This window comes from Sinohyriopsis cumingii, chromosome 18 (genome assembly GCF_028554795.1).
Source record: "Sinohyriopsis cumingii isolate HCF-2022 chromosome 18, ASM2855479v2, whole genome shotgun sequence".
NCBI lineage: Eukaryota > Metazoa > Mollusca > Bivalvia > Unionida > Unionidae > Sinohyriopsis > Sinohyriopsis cumingii.
The window spans coordinates 29,520,866-29,547,504 of NC_142978.1; the positions used below are offsets into that span (position 1 = coordinate 29,520,866).

General features: G+C 34.8%; 1 protein-coding gene across 1 annotated transcript in view; it reads left to right on the plus strand.

Annotated features, from left to right (window-relative positions):
* LOC149776299 (integrin alpha-V-like) overlaps nt 1-26,639 on the plus strand; it is a 165,587-nt gene that overhangs the window by 87,285 nt on the left and 51,663 nt on the right. The window contains exons 11-14 of the mRNA XM_089942773.1: nt 11,018-11,144; nt 14,413-14,517; nt 19,977-20,072; nt 24,963-25,178. Of these exons, the coding sequence (XP_089798899.1) occupies nt 11,018-11,144; nt 14,413-14,517; nt 19,977-20,072; nt 24,963-25,178 (544 nt within the window). The remainder of the gene's footprint in view (nt 1-11,017; nt 11,145-14,412; nt 14,518-19,976; nt 20,073-24,962; nt 25,179-26,639) is intronic.

Sequence of the window (26,639 nt, forward strand, 5' to 3'; positions counted from 1 at the left end):
TTTTGGTTGAAGTATGTGTGGTTAACAAAACAAATAATTCCTGAAGGGCGATACACGCATGCCATCTTTTAAGACCATATTATTTTTATTACACCAGATGTTTTAATTGCTTTAGAACTGTGAATGACATTAATAAACTGTATGCACATCTTTTGGTGGATGTAACATTTTTAGAATCTTGGCTGATGCTGTACATGCAGATAAAATATAATTCATTACAGAAGATATTGTACTTAAATCAAAAATTGCTCTAAATTGTTAAATTTTTGTGAAGGAATAAAAATTAATTCCTGAGGTATCATAACTAAAATAATTGCAAATTTCAAATGTCCAAAAGAGATTGCAACCTAAACAAGCACGAAGAAACAAATAATGGACATATTAATATTTTTTACTTGGAGAATTAAAAATTTCATATTGATAATTATAAATGCTTAATAGTGTCTATAAAACGAGGGAACACAGAAAAATAAGTTTTAATGGCCATAATTCAAATACCTACTCTAACTGCATATTGTTTCTCAGTCCAAGGACATTATTTGTTTTTTCTTCTCAGTACATGGGCTATTTTCATGTATCTTCTACCCTTTTGTTGTTCTGGTTCATTGTTGTATTTATATATTTCCTTTCAGCAGTTAATAATGCCTCAAAGTATAGGCAAATGTAAGAATAAAAGGGTAGTGTCAGATGCCTGTTTGTATCCATGGCATGTGTATGCACAATGGTTGCCCTATTTGTTGTTGTGGACAAAGTTTGGGACTTGCCAGACGTCTCCAGTTTAGAGAGGCTCTCTTGGGCACAGCTGAAGGCAAACCTGGTGTTGCTCCCTCACTTGGCAGTGGTGATGCAGCTGACTCAGAAGGCATTTGAAGGCCCAAGAGTGGCCAGGCATCCTGTCCCCTCTTCTGTGCTTTCACTCAAGGACTCATCCAATAGGTACAGAATCCATTTGTTTGCTTGGCCTCTTGGCCCCACAAGACCCAGACTTTGCATTCAGCTCTCTCTCCCATGTGGGAATTTTGGCAGGTACATGATGCCATCCCCTTTTATGGCTCTGAAGGCATAGGAACTGAAGGCAAAGACAAAAGTTTCTGTAGCCTTACACAGCATCCTTCAATTTGTTGAAGGGGGAATCTTTGTTTCCAGCAGCCTTGAGGGGACTGTTAGAGGCTACGGCCAAGGTATTGAAACATACGGTCTCAGTATCTATGGTGATCTCTTAATCTCAGGAGGAATCCAGCCTTGAAGATGTTTAAGGACTTGCAGGATCACAGCAAAAGCCACTTTATGGTTTTCCCCTCTGGACACAGGTCGTTTCTGTGATTTTGTTTGGGACAATAGATCTTCTGTTCAGGTTCTTCCATTTGGCCTAGCTTCTTCATCTTTAACCTTTTGCAGGGTGATGGGTGTAATAATGGCTCATTAAGGTCCTAGTTACTTAAATGACTAGTTGGTGCGGAGTGTCCTCTGATGTTCCCTTCTGATGGATAATATATATACTCGATTTTAAGTTGACTCAACTACAAGTCACTACACCCCACCCACTTTTAGCACTTCAAAGACCTATTAGAGTTGCACTTTGGAAAAATACACAGGCCGAGAGAGAGAGAGAGGAGAACCAGTTATCTTATTGGGTGGAATATGTCACAAGTAAATTGACATAATACAATTTGTTCTAATTAAATCTGTTAAAATACATAATGCTTGATATTTGAAATCTAATTGTTTGATAAATCCATCAATTCAATTACAGGACATATTCCAGTATAAAAATAGTTCTGAGTGATCCAATTCACAATATCCCATAATTTGTTAATTCCACACATCTGACAAATAAAAAATGAAGTTCAGTCTACATTTTTTATAATTCACAATATACTATACCAAATCTACTGTCATCTGGTAAAAAGTCCTAGAATCCATCCTTATTGATCATGGTCTGAAACCCTCCTTCAACTAGTCATTGTAAATTGTCATCATCTAGTCATTTTAAATTGTCATCAACTAGTCAGTAAATTGTCATCCACTAGTCAGTAAATTGTCATCCACTAGTCAGTAAATTGTCATCCACTAGTCAGCAAATTGTCATCATCTAGTCTTTGTAAATTGTCATCATCTAGTCATTGTAAATTGTCATCCACTAGTCATTTTAAATTGTCATCAACTAGTCAGTAAATTGTCATCAACTAGTCAGTAAATTGTCATCATCTAGTCAGTAAATTGTCATCATCTAGTCATTGTAAATTGTCATCCACTAGTCATTTTAAATTGTCATCAACTAGTCAGTAAATTGTCATCCACTAGTCAGTAAATTTTCATCCACTAGTCATTGTTAAATTGTCATTGTCTTGTCATTAATATCATTTGACTCCATTTCTTTGGCTTCACTGACATATGTGTCCATATGTGGAGATTGAGCACAGGCTGAACGTATCCAAGTCCTGGCTTGATCAGAGGATTGTCACATAGGAAAACAAACATTAACTGGATATTGTAGAACTTTACTTGGCACTGAACAAGTACGTGTAGTAAATTCTCAGCTTGATCAAACAGATTGTCAACTTGAAAATAAACTGAGTTATGCCTATACAAGCCAAGCGCTTATAGGGCCATGTGCACATGCAGAAAACATGGGAAACATTGGGTATTAAATCTAACATTTGGAAAATGAAAATACAACCAAAATTGTTATTGCATCAAAGACAGTGGTTATATAGCAAGCACAAATATTAATACAAATACAGGTTGTTATGGCTTGCATGAAAATATACTTACCCACAGTAAACAACATTCATGGACACTTCACCATGCAGGTAGTGTTTAATTTACATGTAATATTTTCAAATTATTAAATTCCAAATAATTGTAGAGGCAGTATTTTGTAATGAATACTGCCATGAATAGATGCAGTGCATACCATATCTAAATGGGAATAGAGGCATGAAAATGTAAAAAATATTTTAATTTACATATTTTTGTGCTCTGCAAACATCTAGAGTTTCCAACATTAACCCTAGATTTTAACAAAAAATGTTTGTACTTTGCACTTGTAAGTCAACTCCTACTCTGCTAGAATAAAATGTCTTCTTTAAATACATTTCCCAATCATAATACCTTAAGAGAATTACTACTACCTCACAAATCCAGCCCGCCCAGATACTACTCTTAGGTAAAGGGAGATAAAAGTTGTCTGGAGACCTAAATGGTCTTTGGGTAGAGTGATCTCCTCTTAAGTATAAGGATTGGCAGCATAATGCCTCAACCCCTCAGTTACTACTTCTGCTCATGCCAAGAAGCATGCTCTTGTCATGAGAGACCTTGCGGATGTCAGAATCTACATGGGAGATACAGGATCACAAGTTGGAGGAGTTTCACATCTGTATTTCCAACTTTGTTTTTCCTATGCCAACAAAGCTCTGTCTCTATAATTTGCTAAAACTTTGTCATCATCACACATTTAGGTACTTGCATGGGGAGCCTAGGCAACTTCATATTCAGTTCAGGCTGTAATTATGTTGTATGTGCAAGTCTGTAGCACTTATAAAACCTTCTAATATATGTGAAATTCCATTACGAATGGGTACATATCAGTGAGTTTCCATTCCAGTGCATTCATAGCATGCAGATGCCAACTTTAATGATTTTTTCTCATGCCAAAAAAATAAAAACGTGGACTGTGGGCCTTTTTCCCTACAGCAAATTGCCACATAATGGATATTATCGCACCTTCTTTGCAAGTATCATAATGGTGCTTTAGTTCTCTTTAAGGTAAAAGATTTTGTCATTAATATAGATACTTGTGCACATTTCTGTCTTTCTTCTGCTCTGGTATATGCACGTTTTCTATACTTAGTTTACTCAGTTGTATCTTCTTTGTGCATGTTTCCATAGGTTTGAGTGATGTTTATCTGCATAAACATTCCATCATATTTACTGAGCACTTAGAAACTTGCACAGCTAGCCTATACAACTTCACAAGATAGGTTCGGGCAACAATATTGATATGCATTTATGTCTTTTTGCCCTTAAGAAACTCTTTATATATGTAAAATGTCATCATTGTTTGTTGTAAGTTTCCTTTACCATGGCATCCTTAGCCTTGGAATAACATGCTTCATGTCTTCTACCTGTAAATGCTGTCCTTTACCTTCCCTACAAGTAGTATTGCAACTGAGATCATCTGCTATCACTTTTTTCCAGGTAACCATCATTTGGTATAGCTCTGTGCCCACTCTGTATTCAAACATCACATGTGCAGGCCCACAGGTTTGTACTTCTTTTCCTAACAGGTGGTATTTTCATTATATTTTACCTGTGTGCTTCATTGCTTTATTAGACTGTCTGTTATCAGTTTCTTTTAACATTTATCTCTCCACTGATATTGCATTCTAAAGACAGGTGCAGGGCTACAGTTTCATACATCTTACTCTATTTGTCTTACACATTAGAACTTTGGGCAAAGCACAAAAATGTGCAGCTGGGGATGAAGACATCGCCAGTCTGCATGCTGACCTTTCCTCAGTGTGAGAATTTCTGGTGGACAAAGGAGATAAGTCAATCCTTACCCTTCAGCCATGACATGCAGGACATAGACACACTTCAAAAACAGTCCAGCATACAAGCCATCACAATAGAATTATTGGTGACTACTATCTACCTTGCCTTCTTGTGGTTTGCCTATATTCCTATTAAGGACCAGCAAGGGAAAGAGCTACACAATCAGCCATGTTCCCTCTCGCTCAGAAGACATATGGACCAGTTACGTGCATCTAACATCCCATAACCCATCATAACCTGATGATCCTGATAATATCCTCAGTACATAATGGCCTAATTCCACTATGACTATCATGGGCCACATAATGGCCTATTTCCACTGTGACTAGCATGGGCCACATAATGGCCTGTTTCCACTGCATGGGCCACATATTTCCAATGGCCTATTTCCACTGCATGGGTCACATGCTAGGGATCATGAAGGGTCAAATCAACAATATTACAAAACTCAATCACTAACAACCCGACTTCTAGTATGTTGAACCCAACTTTTGCAGACATGTGCAGGGACCAGTCTAACTGACATAACACTTCATTACTCATTCAGTACAATGCCAGGATTAGTTCCTAATGTTTAAACAGAGGTATTCAAGATGTTGCTTGTTCTCAAGTTTCAACAGATGTCAATTTGTAATCGCTCTATATTCTGCTATGAGAAGAGATTTCTTTACTAAGTGATTGTATTGAAGTCATGGTTTCTGATTCAGGGCATTCTTTGAGTTTAGTGAGTGGCAGACCTCATCACTGTTTCGCAGCTAAGTCTCAAGCATTACAGGGTACTTCAGCCTCACCTCAGGCAACATAGAAGATGTTGCTTGTTCTTAGTGATGTCATCAGTTCCAGATTATCGGATGTCACAGAAAAATTCAGCCTTTTGAACCTCCATGGAGGATGTTTTCTGCCTTTGAACCCTGGAATTCTGCCCTCCTCCTCCTCCAACTCCATCAACAACCTGGATCAAGGTCAATGCATATGCTGATCCTATGATGCAATGGAGTCCAACATAATTACTTCTGCAGTTATTGACATTCTAGCCTGCCTTCATCGTCAGTTTGTTGGTGGTTCTACCTTGGCCATACACAAGTATTTCATTTTGATACCCAAGCAGCTGACAGTGACATCGACACTCTGGGGATACCAAAACCACACTCCATATGTATGAATCAGATATCCTTTTATGACACTGAGCAGTTAGAGTGCAATATTGTTTCTGTGGCTTCACTCTTGGACTTTGTCTCTATCGATTTTTTCTCCCACTCTGAATACATCAAGGCATGTATTGGAATCCATCTCAAGAATGGCCCAAGTGCTGAGCAAAGCCTTTCAACACACTTTGGCCAATGCTGTAATTGCAGGTACTAGTTGCAGTTGGTAGAATCCAACTCATTGCTCTCTGCTTGTACTTTCCTATAGGACCGCCATAAGGCCAAGCAAAGAGCGCGGCTTTTATTCTGTAACCAAAGTGGATAAAGCACCAAGAGGGTACTGATGTTCATCCCAACATTTCTCCAGGGTTTTCTTCCAGAATTTTCTTGGTCCCAAAGGCAAATGGCACTCTGTGCCTGATCATTGACCTTAATGACCTCATGTACCTTAGTTCTCAATGGAAACACCATGGCACATTTTAAATGTCATCCAAGAGGGAGACTTTGCCATCTATGTGGACTTGAAAGACACATACCTTCGTGTCCCTATTCACAAAGTTTTTAGAACATTCCTGTGATTCACCCACATTGTATACCAGTTCAGGGCAATCCCACTGGGACTAACATCATCGTCTTTACTTGAGTAGTAATGGCACATCACCGGACCATTTCTGCGACAGAAACATCAAGTTACTTGGACAACATCCTGCTTTAACAGCAGGTGAGTTATATCTAAACATGACATGATAATCCTTGTTACACTGCCTACCAACCTGGGCTTCTTGTCAACAAGGAAAATTCTGACCTAGTACGATCTCAACAATTTGTTCACTTAGGTATTGAGTACAATACACAAGTGACATAACTTGTCTCCTTCAGTATCGGGCATTGAAAATCTGAACCATGATGGCTTCTATCTGCACAGAAATCCTTTGCCTACTATTCTTGCTCAATATGGCAGCGGACCTCATTGTCCTAGGTTACCTTCATCATGAGTGGGTAGATCTAGGTCTTTGTTATTTACCGTTGGCTGCACATTTATACAGTACTTCCTCATTATAAAGCCCATCTGTATACTTCTGTCTCTCATGAGACATGGATAAGCATGGAACACATCTATATTCATAAATCATATGTATAGCAATGGATCAGATTGATCATCATGGATCACATGTATTGTCATGGATCACATTTGTAGTCATAGATAACATATATAGTCATGTGTATAGTAATGCATAATGTTTATATTCATGGATCATGTATAGTAAGGAACACATGTATAGTCATGTAACACATGAATAGTCATGAATCATGTATAGTCATGGATAATGTGTAGTCATGGATGATGTGTGTATCCATAGATCACAAATATACTCATGTAACACATGTATATTCATAGATCATGTGTAGTCATGGATTATGTGTGTATCCACAGATCACAAGTATAGTCATGTAACACATGTATAGTCATGGATCATGTGTAGTCATGGATTATGTTTGTAGCCACATATCATGATTATAGTCATGTAACACATGTATAGTCATGGATAATGTGTAGTCATGGATTATGTGTATAGCCATAGATTACAAATATAGTCATGTTACACATGTATAGTCATGGATAATGTGTAGTCATGGTGTATGTGTGTAGCCACCGATCACAAGTATAGTCATCTAACACGTGTATAGTCATGGATAATGTGTAGCCCTAGATAATGTGTATAGCCATAGATCACAAGTATAGTCATGTAACAAATGTACCATCATGGATCATGTACATTTGTGGATCACATCTATGGTCATGTAACACATGTATCATCATATATCACATGTATGGTCCTGTAGCACATGTATAGTCCTGGATTACATGTATAGTCATGCAATACATGTATAGTCACTGTGCACATGTATAGTCATGAAACACTTGTATAGTCATGCACCACATGCATATTATTTGAACTTTTGGATCACTTGTATAGTAAATAATCATGTGCACATTTATAGTCATAGAACACGTGTATATTTATGGATCATGTGTATAGTAATGGATCACACATATAATCATGGATGATGTTTATTGTCTTGGATTATGTATTTAGTCCTGAATTACACAAATAGTCATGGATCACATTTATTGTCATGAAACATGTATAGTCATGGATCACATGTGTGGTCATGTGACACCTGTATAATCATGAATCACATATATTGATCACCTTGATGGTGTGGCAATGTATCACATGTACAGTCATGGATCATGGGTATGGTAATGTAACATGTATAGTCATGTAACATGTATAGTATGGATCACTTGTAGAGTCATGTATCATCATGTGACATGTATATTCATGGATCATACGTATTCATGAAGCACATATATAGTCATGTATCACATGTATGGTCATGTAACACATGTATGGTCAGGTAACACATATATGGCCATGTAACACATGTATGATCATGTAACACATGTAAAATCATGATTACATGTTTAATCATGGATCACATGTAACATATATATGACCATGGATAACATGTATGGTTATATAACATGTGTATGATCATGTTGCACTTATAGTCATGGATCACATGTAGGGTTGTGTAACATGTGTAAAGCCATGTATCACATATATATGGTCATGTAACATACATAGTCATGGTTGACATGTATGGCCATGTAACATGTATAGTCATGGATCACATGTATAGTAATGAAAAACATGTATGGTGATAAATCACTTGTATTTCATATAACAGTCATGGATCACATGTATTGTCATGTAACACATGTATGGCAATTGATCACAAGTATGGTGATGTAACATGTATAGTCATGGATCACATGTATTTTCATGTAACACATGTATGGCAATTGATCAGAAGTATGGTGATGTAACATGTATAGTCATGGATCACATGTGTGGTTATTTAACACATGTATGACCATTTATCACATATAGTAATGAAACTCGTGTATGGCCATGAATTACTTGTATGGTCATAAAACATTGATGGATCACATGTATAAACATGTAACACATGTATGGTGATTGATCACATGTATAGTCATGTAACATGTATGGTCATGAATCACATGTGTAGCTATGTAACACATATATGGCCATGGATCACTTGTATGGTCATAAAACAGTCATGGATCACATATATAGTCATGTAACACATGTATGGCAACTGATCACAGGTATGGTCATGGATCACATGTGTGGTTATGTAACACATATAGTCATGGATCATATGTATGGTCATGAATGACATGTGTGGTTATGTAACACATATAGTCCTGGATCATATGTCTGGTCATGGATCACATGTTTGGTTATGTAACACATAGAGTCATGGATCATATGTATGGTCATGGATGACATGTGTGGTTATGTAATGCATCTAGTCATGGATCATATTATGGTCATGGATGACATGTTTGGTTATGTAACACATAGAGTCATGGATAATTTGTATGGTCATGGATGACATGTTTGGTTATGTAACACATCTAGTCATGGATCATATGTATGGTCATGGATGACATGTTTGGTTATGTAACACATAGAGCCATGGATCATATGTCTGGTCATGGATCACATGTTTGGTTATGTAACACATCTAGTCATGGATCATATGTATGGTCATGGATGACATGTTTGGTTATGTAATACATCCAGTCATGGATCATATGTATATTCATGGATGACATGTTTGGTTATGTAACACATCTAGTCATGGATCATATATATGGTCATGGATGACATGTTTGGTTATGTAACACATCTAGTCATGGATCATATGTATGGTCATGGATGACATGTTTGGTTATGTAACACATAGAGCCATGGATCATATGTATGGTCATGGATGACATGTTTGGTTATGTAACACATAGAGCCATGGATCATATGTATGGTCATGGATGACATGTTTGGTTATATTATTGTTGCCATTGTATATATGGCAGCCAATGGACGAAGAATATAGGAAACCCTGGTAAGAACAACAAATCCATGGGAAGCTAGTTTCTCACACTGGCAGAGTCCAGAACTCAGACCCACATGGAAAGAAGTGAGATGGCAGTGATTGGTTAAGGTGAGCATTTTAGACCATTCAGCCAACCGGAGCCCTTTATAGTTAGGTAACACAGTCATAGATCACATGTATGGTCATGAACCACATTTGTCATCATGGATCACATGTATGGTTATGTAACACATATAGTCACGGATCATATTTATTGTTATGTGATACATATAATCATGGATTACATGCATGGTTATGTAAAATATAGTCATGGATCATAGGTATGGTCATGCAAGAGATGTCTGGTAATGGATCACAATGAATTGGTCAAATTTATTCTTTAATTTGTTTTTGTTTTTTATACATTTGTTTTTCTTTAGTATTTTGTTGATGTGAACCAGTTGTAATACAATTTCAGACATCAGCTATTATATGATTGTGTTTTAATGTATTATCATGATACAGGCTTGTTGCAACGTCCAAGAGTAGGAGGTTACCTCACTTAAAACATGGATCACTTTCATTGCTTTCATAAACATTTTAATAAATATAGAGCACTATATATCATCTATACTCACATACCAGTCAAGTCCATCAACAAATAGCATAGACACTGATCTATTGTCTCATAATGCCCAGGCAGATTAGGGTCTGTGTTTTTTCTAGTGATGACTCCTAACAAGCTGCATAGACCCAGATCTGCAAGTGCATTATGTGATAACAGGTCTTTGTGCAGTTTACATTGGACTCAATTTATAAGTGCATATAGATGGTATCTACAAATGTAGCAATGGTACCTCATTTGAATTTCTGCCTTTTCAGCTACTATGTCTTGATGAAATGTTGAAATGTCATTGTATCTACTTTACCTCCACTAGCTAGTCAAATTTATTGATATTCATATAAACACAAAACTATTCTGTGAGAGGTCATTGAATTCTAGTTACTTTTATATAGCATTTACCCATCCTTTGGACAGTGCTGACCCATATTTACAATCACATAAGTTATCTTGGTCAAAATAGTTTAATTAGAATTGTACACATAACAGAACAGACCCTGACCGAAGTATGTTTTATGTAATGGTAGATCCATGGTTTTGCTGTTCACATTTGTTTGCTTGTTTGTATCTTGAACATTTTAAGAATAGCATTGAGTAAAAGGACTAAAAATGAAACCAGTCCATTTTGACAGTGATTGTGATGGACAGTGTTCCCAGCAAGATGCTGATCAATACTGGCCATGAGTGAGACTCTATTTATTTCCAAATTTTTCTTGTTCAGATTTGTGGACCCGTTGTCGTGCTGACAGGTGCTGCATCAGATCCCTCATTACGGAAGCTTGCAGCCTATGCAAGATTTGGCACAGCTATCAGCTCAGCAGGAGATCTTAACCATGATGGGTACAAAGGTCTGTAAAAGCTGGAAAATGAAAATTTTTAAATGAATTTCAAAAAGAAACTTTTAAAGATTTTTGAAATTAAAAAGATTTTCATTATTTCAAACTGCTCAAGTGGCCTAAGTGGTTAGAGTATCCTCCTTGGATGTGGGAGGTAGTGGATTCAAACCCTGGCCGAGTCCTACCAAAGACTTACAATAATGGTACTAGCAGCTGCCTCTGTTGGTGCTCAGCATTAAGAGGTTAGTTTTAGGACTGGATGGCCATGTGTCAGGATAATATGACTGGGTGGGACATGATGCTACATGTCTGCAGCATGATGCCCCAATGCTAAACATCACTATAAACAGCCACACTGCAGACATCATAGCGATATGATTTAACATATTTTAAAGCTACATTAAAAGACTAAATCACACACACATATTATTTCAAAAAAATCGTTTCAGAAAAACAATATTCTGATTATTATGAAAACGAATTTTCATTAGGTTGAAAGGAAATGTTTTTACTCTTACTGGTTAAATATGCTTCCATAATGTACTTTCTCAAAATTCAAAGTACTACACGTGTAAAACATGTACATTTTTCAAGGTATAGGTGTTAAAAATGTGTACATGTATAGGTATTAGAAAGGTGCAAAAGATGTTTCTATGGTGGACATTGAAAACATTGTAAAGAAAGTCATATTTAAAGAATCTTTTGAGATGCAAAGCAAATTTAATTTTTTTGTAAAGTTCATCTTTCAACTTTATATGTCGAAGTCAAAATTATGTACAGTTGAATGACAATGAATACTGTGTACATCAAGTTCATATGTCAAACTTAAAATTATGTACAGTTGAATGACAATGAATACTGTTTACATCAGAGGAATAAATTGTCTTTTTTAAAAAAGTTTTCTCCATTTATTTAGAAGTAAATACCAGTTTGTATATAATTTGAATTTAAACTTTATTTCATCTACATTTTTCCTGATATTTACATTTTTAATAGTTTGAATGTACATTTTAGGCATATTTCATTAAATATCACAGAAAATCAGTGCATAATTTAATGTTTTGATTGACAGAATAATGATGACAGTGTGTGTGTGTGACTTAGAGTTTTAACATAGCTTTAACATTTTTTCAGTCATATCACTACAATGTTTTCAGTGTGGCAGTTTATAGTGATGTCTAGCACTGGGACATCATGCCACAGACATGAAACATCATGTCCCACCCAGTCACATTATCCTGACCCCAGGCCAACCAATCCAAAAACTAACCTGTTAATGCTGAGCGTCAAGTGAGGCAGCTGCTAGTACCATTTTTGTAAGTCTTTGGTATGACTCAGCCAGGGATCAAACCCATGACCTCCCACATCCAAGGCCACTGCTCTAACCACTAGGCCACTAGAGTGGTTAATGATGACAGTAATTCAGTAAAAAGACAGTATAAGGATTAAAGCTGTAATTCAGTAAATGGACAGTATCAGGATTAAAGCTGTAATTCAATAAATAAGCAGTATTAGGATTAAAGTTGTAATTATCTAAATAGACAGTATCAGGATTAAAGCTGTAATTCAGTAAATGGACAATATCAGGATAAAAGCTGTACTTCTCTAAATAGACAGTATGAGGATTAAAGCTGTAATTTCACTAAATAGACAGTATCAGGATTAATGCTGTAATTTTTTAGAAATAGTATCAGGATTAAAGCTGTAGTTCTCTAAATAGGCAGTACACTGTATTAACTTTAAACCTCTAATTAAGTAAATAGACAATAACAGGATTAAATATTATTTCATAAAAAGACAGCATCTGGATTAAATCTATAATTCAGTAAACAGATAGTGTCAGGATTAAAGCTGTAATTCAGTAAATAAAAAATGTCAGGATTAAAGCTATCAAGCCCAAACAACTACAAAGAATAAAGACAGTCAAATGAACCCATTGCACTTAACTGAATATAAAAAAGTTTTTATTTTAAACTCAGTTATTATCAGCCAGCAATCAATGTTAAAAATAACGAAAGAATTGCCAAAATTTCTGAATGAATAGGCCCTTGTTATGGATGTAAATGACTGATTACTAATATACCAAAATTTGAAAATCAATGGGATTTTCTTCCCAAAATATAACATTAAAATAAAGTCTATCTTCCTAAGCTTTTATACCCATTGGTATTATTAAAATCATTCTTTTATACCCATTGATATTATTAAAATCATTCTTTTATACCCATTGATATTATTAAAATCATTCTTTTATACCCATTGATTATTAAAATCATTCATTTATACCCATTGATATTATTAAAATCATTCTTTTATACCCATTGATTATTAAAATCATTCATTTATACCCATTGGTATTATTAAAATCATTCTTTTATACCCATTGATATTATTAAAATCATTCTTTTATACCCATTGGTATTATTAAAATCATTCTTTTATACCCATTGATATTATTAAAATCATTCTTTTATACCCATTGATATTATTAAAATCATTCTTTTATACCCATTGATATTATTAAAATCATTCTTTTATACCCATTGATATTATTAAAATCATTCTTTTATACCCACTGATATTATTAAAATCATTCTTTTATACCCATTGATATTATTAAAATCATTCTTTTATACCCATTGATATTATTAAAATCATTCATTTATACCCATTGATATTATTAAAATCATTCTTTCATGTAATCAGATTTCTCCAAAGTAACACATCTGTCTAAACATACATTAAAACAAGGTAATGAATCATTTCTCATGTTGGAGTTTAAAGCAGTATTCTGGTTTGTAATTGGGTGATGAGCAGAGAACTAAATCTTTCAAAAATTAGAACTCTGTTATGAAATTGTCTTGAAAGATATCTGTCCTAGTTTTATTGAAGATTATTATGGGAATTCTTTGTTAGAATCACCAACATTTTAAATACAAGTCCATATAATGGTGAATGTCATTCAGACTACAGTAGTGGTAGTAGATGTTGTGGTGCTATTGAATCCTAAAATAGTTTATTGACAACACTGCAATAGTGGTGATATGTTATTGTGGTATTGTGTCCTAAAATAGTTTAGTAACAAAACTGCAATAGTGGTGATATGTTATTGTGTCCTAAAATAGTTTAGTGACAACACTACAATAGTGTTGGTACACATGTTTTGCAAACTCTAATTCTTGTTCATATTCATATCTCTTTTTTCTGTCACATCTAAGAAATATTTTTATTGTTATCAATCAGTTATTCAAAGTAAATTATTGTCACTTTTCTCATGTAGATGTGGCCATTGGTGCACCATATGAAGATGAGTATACAGGTGCGGTGTACATTTATAATGGGGGAACAGATGGTGTTAAGGATGTGTTTTCACAAAGAATAACTGGTAATTACTTCCACATATCTTGTTTTAATTTAGATTAATACTATTCTATAATCACTATCCCATATATTATTTTCATTTAGATTTATACCATTCTGAAATCACTATCCCATATATTATTTTCATTTAGATTTATACCATTCTGAAATCACTATCCCATATATTATTTTCATTTAGATTTATGCCATTCTGAAATCACTATCCCATATATTATTTTCATTTAGATTTATGCCATTCCGAAATCACTATCCCATATATTATTTTCAATTAGATTTATACCATTCTGAAATCACTATCCCATATATTATTTTCATTTAGATTTATACCATTCTGAAATCACTATCCCATATATTGTTTTCATTTAGATTTATACCATTCTGTAATCACTATCCCATATATTATTTTCATTTAGATTTATACCATTCTGTCCTCATCTATATTTAAGTTTCATTTTATAAATTGTAATTTTCATTTGAAAATAAAATTGTGTGAGTAAATTCCTCCTTTTCTTGTCTTATCTTTAGCTTTCTTTCTTTCATAATTGAAAGGCCAAGTTGGAAGCAAAACAAAAGAATTTGATACACTAGTTCCTCACTTCAAACCCCCTCAGTATAATGTACATTAATATTCAGTTATTGACCTCATTCAAATGTCCTTACATTTATTTCATATTTAGTCATAAACCTCACCAATGTGGCCTAACGTTTATTTCTTTTTAAGTCATTGACCTCATTGAAGTGGCCAAACATTTATTTCGTGTTCAGTCACTGACCTCATTGATGTGGCCTAACATTTATTTCGTGTTCAGTCACTGACCTCATTAATGTGGCCTAACATTTATTTTATGTTAAGTCATTGACCTCATTGAAGTGGCCAAACATTTATTTCATGTTCAGTCACTCATTAATGTGGCCCTAACATTTATTTCAAGTTCAGTCATTTACCTCATTAAAGTGGTCTAACATTTAAATCATGTTCAGTCACTGACCTCATTAAAACGGCCTAATTTATAATTGTTACCCATTTCATCTGATATTAGCTCTTGTTTGATGGTTTTTGTATCCTAAAATAGCTTTTAAATGCTGTCTTGTGTAAAAATACTGTCCAATTATTATATATATCTAAGTCTTATGTGACCTTACTTACAATGTCTGCCATGCAAAGAATCATAATGTATTTATTTAGTCAGTAGTTCTTCATATTTAAATGGCTGCTAAAATAATACATACTACAGAATAATCTCTTTCAGACAAGTCTACCCCCAGCAATTGTTATACTATACTCAAAAGTCACGATAACTTAATGCAAGAAACTCATGTGTATTGAAAGAAAAACAACTAGTTACTGCACCTAATAAACTCATTTCAATAAATAAAACTCACAGAATGTACAAGCAGTTTGCTAAAATGTAGCACTTTGTGCATCCACTTTGGGAGTTATCAAGATAGCATTCATTGGTATTAATCCATGTAGTTTGTGAATTATCAGCATTCATGGGTATTAATCCATGTAGTTTGTGAATTATCAGCATAACATAGGTGTTAATCCATGTAAATTATGTGTTGTCAAGAGAACATTGGCATGAATCAATGCACAATATGATATACAAAGATAACAATGGTGTAAATCCATGTATATTATAAGTTACCAAGATTGCATCTGTGAAACTCCATGTATATTATAAGTTACCAAAGATGGCATTGGTGTGAATCAATAAATATTATGAGTTATGGAGATGATATTGTGAGAATCCATGTATATTATGAGTTACCAAGATGACATTGGTATGAATCCATGTATATTATGAGTTGTGAAGATGACATTGGTGTGAATACATGTATATGATGAGTTACCAAGATGACATTGGTGTGAATACATGTATATGGTGAGTTATCAAGATGACATTGGTGTGAATCCATGTACATTATGAATTACCAAGATGACATTGGTGTGAATCCATGTATATGAAGAATTATGAAGATGACATTGATATAAATCCATGTATATTATGAGTTATCAAGATGACATTGGTGTGAATCCATGTATATGGTGAGTTACCAAGATGATGCTAGGGTGAATCCATGTATATGGTAAGTTACCAAGATGACATTGGTGTGAATACATGTATATGATGAGTTGTGAAGATGACATTGGTGTGAATCCATGTATATGGTGAGTTGTGAAGATGACATTGGTGTGAATACATGTATATGGTGAGTTACCAAGATGACGCTTGGGTGAATCCCTGTATATGGTGAGTTATCAAGATGACATTGGTGTGAATACATGTATATGGTGAGTTACCAAGATGACGCTGGGGTGAATCCATGTATATGGTGAGTTATTAAGATGACATTGGTATAAATCCATGTAAATGATGAGTTATCAAGATGACATTGGTGTGAATCCATGTATATGGTGAGTTATCAAGATGACATTGGTATAAATCCATGTAAATGATGAGTTATGAAGATGACATTGGTGTGAATCCATGTATATGGTGAGTTACCAAGATGATGCTGGGGTGAATCCATGTATATGGTGAGTTATCAAGATGACATTGGTATAAATTCATGTATATAATGAGTTACCAAGATGACATTGGTGTGAATCCATGTATATAATGAGTTACCAAGATGGCATTGGTGTGAATACATGTATATGGTGAGTTGTGAAGATGACATTGGTGTGAATCCATGTATATAATGAGTTATCAAGATGACATTGGTGTGAATCCATGTATATGGTGAGTTACCAAGATGACGCTTGGGTGAATCCCTGTATATGGTGAGTTATCAAGATGACATTGGTGTGAATACATGTATATGGTGAGTTACCAAGATGACGCTGGGGTGAATCCATGTATATGGTGAGTTATCAAGATGACATTGGTATAAATCCATGTAAATGATGAGTTATCAAGATGACATTGGTGTGAATCCATGTACATTATGAATTACCAAGATGACATTGGTGTGAATCCATGTATATGAAGAATTATGAAGATGACATTGATATAAATCCATGTATATTATGAGTTATCAAGATGACATTGGTGTGAATCCATGTATATGGTGAGTTACCAAGATGATGCTAGGGTGAATCCATGTATATGGTGAGTTACCAAGATGACATTGGTGTGAATACATGTATATGATGAGTTGTGAAGATGACATTGGTGTGAATCCATGTATATGGTGAGTTGTGAAGATGACATTGGTGTGAATACATGTATTTGGTGAGTTACCAAGATGACATTGGTGTGAATACATGTATATGGTGAGTTACCAAGATGACGCTGGGGTGAATCCATGTATATGGTGAGTTATCAAGATGACATTGGTATAAATCCATGTAAATGATGAGTTATCAAGATGACATTGGTGTGAATCCATGTATATGGTGAGTTATCAAGATGACATTGGTATAAATCCATGTAAATGATGAGTTGTGAAGATGACATTGGTGTGAATCCATGTATATGGTGAGTTACCAAGATGACGCTTGGGTGAATCCTTGTATATGGTGAGTTACCAAGATGACGTTGGTGTGAATACATGTATATGGTGAGTTATCAAGATGACATTGGTGTGAATACATGTATATGATGAGTTGTGAAGATGACATTGGTGTGAATCCATGTATATTATGAGTTGTGAAGATGACATTGGTGTGAATCCATGTATGGTGAGTTACCAAGATGACATTGGTGTGAATCCATGTATATGATGAGTTATCAAGATGACATTGGTGTGAATCCATGTATATGGTGAGTTACCAAGATGATGCTGGGGTGAATCCATGTATATGGTGAGTTACCAAGATGACATTGGTGTGAATACATGTATATGGTGAGTTATCAAGATGACATTGGTGTGAATCCTTGTATATGATGAGTTGTGAAGATGACATTGGTGTGAATACATGTATATGGTGAGTTGTGAAGATGACATTGGTGTGAATCCATGTATATGATGAGTTATCAAGATGACATTGGTGTGAATACATGTATATGGTGAGTTATCAAAATGACATTGGTGTGAATACATGTATATGATGAGTTGTGAAGATGACATTGGTGTGAATCCATGTATATTATGAGTTGTGAAGATGACATTGGTGTGAATCCATGTATATAATGAGTTACCAAGATGACATTGGTGTGAATACATGTATATGGTGAGTTACCAAGATGACACTTGGGTGAATCCATGTATATGGTGAGTTATCAAGACGACTTTGGTATAAATCCATGTAAATGATGAGTTATCAAGATGACATTGGTGTGAATCCATGTATATGGTGAGTTACCAAGATGACGCTGGGGTGAATCCATGTATATGGTGAGTTACCAAGATGACGCTGGGGTGAATCCATGTATATGGTGAGTTACCAAGATGACATTGGTGTGAATACATGTATATGACGAGTTATCAAGATGACATTGGTGTGAATCCATGTATATGATGAGTTGTGAAGATGACATTGGTGTGAATACATGTATATGGTGAGTTGTGAAGATGACATTGGTGTGAATCCATGTATATGATGAGTTACCAAGATGACATTGGTGTGAATACATGTATATGGTGAGTTATCAAGATGACATTGGTGTGAATACATGTATATGATGAGTTGTGAAGATGACATTGGTGTGAATCCATGTATATGATGAGTTACCAAGATGACACTGGTGTGAATCCATGTATATTATGAATTACCAAGATGACATTGGTGTAAATACATGTATATTATGAATCCTGATCTAGTGGGATAAATGCAGATGTTGAGCTATGTAAGTAATGGAAAAAGTATTATTTTGTAATGACTTGTTTAAAAGTTATCTGTTGAGATAACATAATAAAAGCTTTATTCTGTCGTAATGAAAGACATTTCTATTTCCAAATGTTTCTCATTATCTTCCTCTTTCTAAGCCTACTCCTCTTTCTACCACTGGTACAAGTTTCCATTATGATATTAATGAAGTGATTTGGATTTGGAATTTTTTTAAAATGTAGCTTTAACAATTTTTCAGTCATATCGCTACAATGTCTGCAGTGTGTCAGTTTTAGTGATGCATGGCACTGGGGCATTACGCCACAGGCATGTAGCATGATGTCCCACTCAGTCACATTATCCTGACACCAGGCTGACCAGTCCTAACACTAACCTCTTAGTGCTAAGCACCAAGCAAGGCAGCTGTCAGTACCATTTTTATAAGTCTTTGGTTTGACTTGGCCGGGAATCGAACCCGTGACCTCTGCATCCAAAGCGGATGGATTACAATTATGATTTTAATTATTATGAAAGCCATTTCCATTTCATCTTTTTACACTTTCTTCTCCTTCCCTACTTTTGTCATCACATCCTTCTCATCTGTCTACTGCCACTGTACATCATTATAATGATATTAATGAAGTCTCCATAATTATATTAATGTAGTGCTTCATTATTTATTACAGGTCGGGCCATTACATCAAAAATACCTGGATCAAATATTCAGACGTTTGGTTGGCACATTAATGGTGAATATGATGTGGATAAAAATGGATTTACAGGTGAATTTTGGCTTTCAGCAAGGGGTCTAATTAATTTTACACTATAATGTTGTTAAATTCAGTTAATGTTAAGAAATTATTGTGAAAAAATTTCATTTGTTTCTTAAATATATATGTACCAATTTTGTTATGTCACATTTTACAAGAAAACAGGAATGTCATGAACTTATTGTTCAATGTAATTGAGACCTATTGTAATAGATGCTATTTTATGCCAGAATTGTAATGGCAGAAGCTGTTGTCCAACTGTTCATCCTCACAACCATGCTTCAATACATCCACACAACCGTACTTAAGTACATCCTCACAACCATATTTCAGTACATCATCACAACCATACTTAAGTACATCCTCATAACAATACTTCAGTACATCCACACAACCATACTTAAGTACATCCTCACAACCATATTTCAGTACATCATCACAACAATACTTAAGTACATCCTCATAACAATACTTCAGTACATCCAAACAACCATACTTCAATACATCCACACAATGGTACCTAAGTACATCCTCACAACATTCTTCAGTACATCATTACAACCATACTTCACTACATCCACACAACCATACTTCACTACATCCACTCAACCATACATCAGCACATCCACACAACCACACTTCAGTACATCCACACAACCATACATCAGTACATCCAGACAACCATACTTCACTACATCCAAACAACCATACTTCAGTACATCCACACAACCACACTTCAGTACATACAAACCACCACACTTAAGTACATCCACACAACCATACTTCAGTTCATCTACACAACCATACTTCAGTACATCCACACAACCATACTTCAGTACAACCACACAACCATACTTCAGTACATCCAAACAACCATTCTTCAGTATGTCCAAACAACCATACTTCAGTACATCAAAACAACCATACTTCAGTACATCCAAACAGCCGTACTTCACTACATCCACACAAGCATATTTCAGTACATCCACACAACCACACTTCAGTACACAGACACAACCATACTTCACTACATCCACACAACCACACTTCACTACATACAAACAACCACACTTAAGTACATCCACACAACCATACTTCAGTTCATCTACACAACCATACTTCAGTAAATCCAAACAACCATACTTCAGTACACCCACACAACCATAATTCAGTACATCCAAACAACCATACCAGTAAGTAGATCCACACAACCATACTTCAGTACATCCACACAACCACAATTCAGTACATCCAAACAACCATACTTCAGTACATCCACACAACCACACTTCACTTCAGTACATCCCCACAACCATAAATCAGTACATCCAAACAACCATACTTCGGTACATCCACACAACGATACTTCAGTACATCCACACAACCACAATTCAGTACATCCGAACAACCATACTTCATACTCGATACTCCAAACAACCATAGTTCATTCCATCCACACAACCACACTTAAGTACATCCACACAACCGTACTTCAGTACATCCACACAACCACACTTAAGTACATGCACACCACCATACTTCAGTACATCCAAACACAACCATACTTCACTATATCCACACAACCATACTTCAATACATCCAAACAACCATACTTCAGTACATCCACACAACCATACTTCAGTACATCCAAACAACCATACATCAGTACATCAACACAACCACTCTTCAGTACATCAACACAACCATACTTCAGTACATCCACACAACCATACATCAGTACATCCAGACAACCATACTTCACTACATCCAAACAACCATACTTTAGTACATCCACACAAACACACTTCAGTACATACAAACCACCACACTTAAGTACATCCACACAACCATACTTCAGTTCATCTACACAACCATGACAGTACATCCACACAACCATACTTCAGTACAACCACACAACCATACTTCAGTACATCCAAACAACCATTCTTCAGTATGTCCAAACAACCATACTTCAGTACATCAAAACAACCATACTTCAGTACATCCAAACAGCCGTACTTCACTACATCCACACAAGCATATTTCAGTACATCCACACAACCACACTTCAGTACACCGACACAACCATACTTCAGTACATCCACACATTTGTACCATTTTAGTATCATAACATACAAATTATTAAAATTAGATGTTTTACAATTTTATTTGCTTTATTATGGCCATAAGTAGATGACCTGATCAGACCTTCAACCCATTACAGTAGTTTGTAAGTCTGCACAGCTTGCAGCAGGTCTATGTTGATTTGGTTCTGTATGGCTGACCACTCATGATAGGTCTCCATTGCTTGCAGCATGTACTTGTTGGTTTGGCCTGGTATGGATGGCCACTAAGGTATGTCCCCACTGTTCATGACTCAGTCAATCTTTCTATTTATGTGTGTCATCAGTCTGTCTATCCATGGGTCAGTCAGTCTTGTTAATCATGAGTCAGCCAGTGTGTCTGTCTTTGGGTTGGTCAGTCTCTCTATCCTTTGGATGGCTAGTCTGTCTCCCCAAGACTCAGTCTGTTGATCCATGGGTCAGTCTATATATCCATGGGTTGGTCAGTAGGCCTATCTATTTGTGGGTCAGTCTTTCCAAGGCTCAGTTAATTTGTCTATTCCTGACTCCGTCTATCTATGGGTTAGTCAGTCCACCTATCTATTCATGGGTTGTCCAGTCTCTATCCAATACTCATTTAGTCTGTCTATTGATGGGCCAATCAGTCTGTCAATTAACTGGCCAGTCATTCTGGCTATATGTCTTTGGGTGAGTCAGTCAGTCTATCCTTTGGTTGTCTAGTCTCCCTATCCAGGATTTATTCTGTCTATCCTTGCATTAGTCTATCTTTCCATAGGTTAGTCAGCTTGCCTGTTTATGAGTAGGGTCAGCCAATCTGTCTATCCATGATTCAGTCTTTATATGGTTCAGTCTGTCTATGAGTTAGTCATTCTGTCTATCAGTGACTCAGTCTGTTGATCTATGTGTGAGTCAGTCTGTTTATCCATGGGTTAGTTTGTCTTTCTATCCATGGGTCTAATATACTATTTTATGAAGATGAGCAGATGATAGTGACATTTTCAAATCTTGAGTGAGTGTCATGGGGATGAGGGTGTAGAGTGAGTCAGTAATGAAAATATGTGGCCATTTCAATGGCTTATATGTCTAATTTAATGCATACCTGTCTAATCATGCCATGTCACATGAAAAACATGACTTTAAATTGGAAAAGATGATATGATTGCAATGTACAAAATATGAATTCCTAAACATGTGGCCTAACAAATGGAAGAATGGGGAGAATTTCAAACGTTAGTAAAAAATATATTCCTCTTAAAATCAATATCCTGATAGGGTAATTTCATAGTGTTTAAACATTATTAAGCAAGGTATTACAAAGTCATTTACAATTCTTATTACAAATATATTCAATAGAATCTACAGTATCTGCTTTTGAAATCACATCTAAACAAGTGTAATTCACAGGCAAAGTAACTATTCTAGTTAAGAACACAATTCTGAATTGCTGATCAAGAAAAAAGGAACATGAAAAAATATGGAATTAATATCTGATTATAGAATTTCGACCTAACTCTTTAGAAATTAAATAAAATAAAATGAAATAAGTAAAACAAATAAGATTAATTTTGGCATTGTTAAATAAGTAATAGTCCTGAACAAGTAATTAGTAAATTAATAATCCTTATAAAGTAAATAAGAAAGTAATAGTCCTTCTAAAGTAACTAGCAAAGTAATAGTCCTGATGAAGTAATTAATAAAACAATAGTCCTGTTGAAGTAATTAATAAAACAATAGTCGTGTTGAAGTAATTAATAAAGCAATAGTCCAGATGAAATAATTAATAAAGTAACGGTCCTTATAAAGTAATTAATAAAGCAATAATCCTGTTGAAGTAATTAATAAAACAAGTCCTGTTGAAGTAATTAATAAAGCAATAGTCCTGATAAAGTAACAAAGCAATAGTCATGTTGAAGTAATTAATCAAACAATACTCCTGTTGAAGTAATTAATAAAGCAATAGTCCTGTTGAAGTAATTAATACAGCAATAGTCTTGATGAAGTAATTAATAAAGCAATAGTCTTGTTGAAGTAATTAATAAAGCAATAGTCCTAATGAACTAATTAATAAAGCAATAGTCATGTTGAAGTAATTAATAAAGCAATAGTCCTAATGAAGTAATTAATAAAGCAATAGTCCTGTTGAAGTAATTAATAAAGCAATAGTCCTGATGAAGTAATTAATAAAGCAATAGTCTTGTTGAAGTAATTAATAAAGCAATAGTCATGTTGAAGTAATTAATAAAGCAATAGTCCTGATGAAGGAATTAATAAAGCAATAGTCCTGTTGAAGGAATTAATAAACTAAGAGTCCTGATGAACTAGATAAAATAAAATTTCAAGGAGTATTTTCATTGATAGCCATTGCAATGTTATTATTGTACTGTGTTAATTATGAAAAAAATCAGAACATTTTTATTTCATTGTATTGATCAATTGTTATCATCTTTATTTCATACTATATTTATAATTGTTGCAAAATAAAGATGTTACAATAATGAAATAATTTATTAATTAGCTCATTCTCAATTCATTATATGTTGATTACCTTTGTCATACACAGTGATCACCTTTTCAACCATAAAACCATTGGTAGGTATGGACTATGTTATTTCCAGTTGCTTCTATGTCTAGTTTTAATGCACTTTCACTTTTCTGCATAATAGGAACAAAAATGTGCAATTTTGCTATCATCTTTTGGATTATGAGCATTTCAAACAATGTAAATTATTGTACAAGTCTATGAGATGTTTGAAAGTGGCAACTAATTTATGGCTAAAAGTTTATGTATCTATCTAATTATTTTGTTCATCATCTCTAGATTTGGCCATTGGAGCATACAAAAATGATGTTGCAATAATTTTGAGAACACGTCCTATTGTAAATGTAACCATGGACATCAGACTGTTTCCAAGCATAATTCCCCTGAATGGTACACCAGAATCAGCCTGCGGGGATGCACCATGTCTGTGCCTCATGGTCTGCTTTAGCTATGTGGTTGAGAAGCCAGCTCCTGTTGGAGTTGCAGAAAAACTGAGTAGGAATTTTCTTTATGATTCTATCTTCTAAATCAGCAATCTTTATTGTGGAAGTATGTGTTGAGGTGGATTGATTATGTATGTAGCTATATTGCAGAGTTAATTGTTCCTGGCAGTGTATGTATGCAATCTCATTAAAATCAGATCTTCACTGTCCTAGTGAAGATCTGACAGCAACCACTTAGGGGTCACCTTTGAATTAGCTAATGGAAATGCAGCTTTCAGAAATCTGAAAGTAAATCAAATCATTCAGTACACATTTATACTATTCTGCTATACCACCTAGTCTCCAAAACTTATAGATATAAGGCTTCAGCTGATTGGCTGATAAAATTATTGATTATGGTAATAATTTCACCAGAACATAACCCCTAAGCTTTTCACTGTCAGATCTTCATATATGACAGTGTTGATCTGTTTTTAATAAGATTGTGTATGTATGTATGTAGCTACATTTTAGAGCAGATTATTCCTGGTAGAGTAGTAAAGATTCAGTCTTTTCTTCCTAAAATACACTACAAAATTATAAAACCTTAGGAGAATTACTACTATCTTCCGAATCCAGCCCTTCCTGATAAAACTTTAAGCTAAAAAGAGCTAACTAAAGTTATCTGCCAACTTAGGTGGTGGTTGTGTAGAGTGTTCTCCCCTTGATACAGGGATTGGTGGCAAAACCCATGAATATCCCAGTTACTAGTTTTGCTCATGCCAAGAAGCACACACATCATGAGAGACCTCACAAAAGCCAGAATCAATGTTGATACAAATTGGAGGAGTTCTGACACCACATGAAAAGTATACTTATCTATATTTCCACCTTTTCTTTCTTTGTATGTCGACAAAGTTTTGCCTTCACAACTATACCACATTTTGTCATCTTTATACATTTAATTGTACTTAGTTACTTGCACAGGTAGCCTATGTGACTTCACAAATAAGTTCAGGCCATACATTTAATTTATGTTAAAATGCAAGTTCCTGAGACCTATAGAAAACTCTTTATATAGTGTGATCCCACTATAACACAGTGGTTTGAGTTCCATAGAACCTGACTATATGATTATTGACTGAACTGTGTTATAACCAATCAAGTCAGTTAGCTGAAGAAACTGATGCATGTTCCAAAAAAATGGTGGAGTTGGTGTGGTGGTGGTGGTGGTGGTATAAAAACAGGCAAAAAATATGTGCTTTTGATTAAAATGAAGACAAACTAGTCTATTGACAACTTACATTTGTGTAGTACAAGCCATAATCTGTTAAGTACTGTACATATATATTAAAAAGATCCATGAATTTGAATATAAATCACATGTTATAAAATTAATATATTAGTCGCATCCTGTTAGAAAACACAAATAAAAGATATATATAAAAATGATCTATATCAGATTGACACTAAACAATTCACTACAATACTGTCACCAGTAGGATGTGGCTGTAGTTGTTTATATGTTTCATGT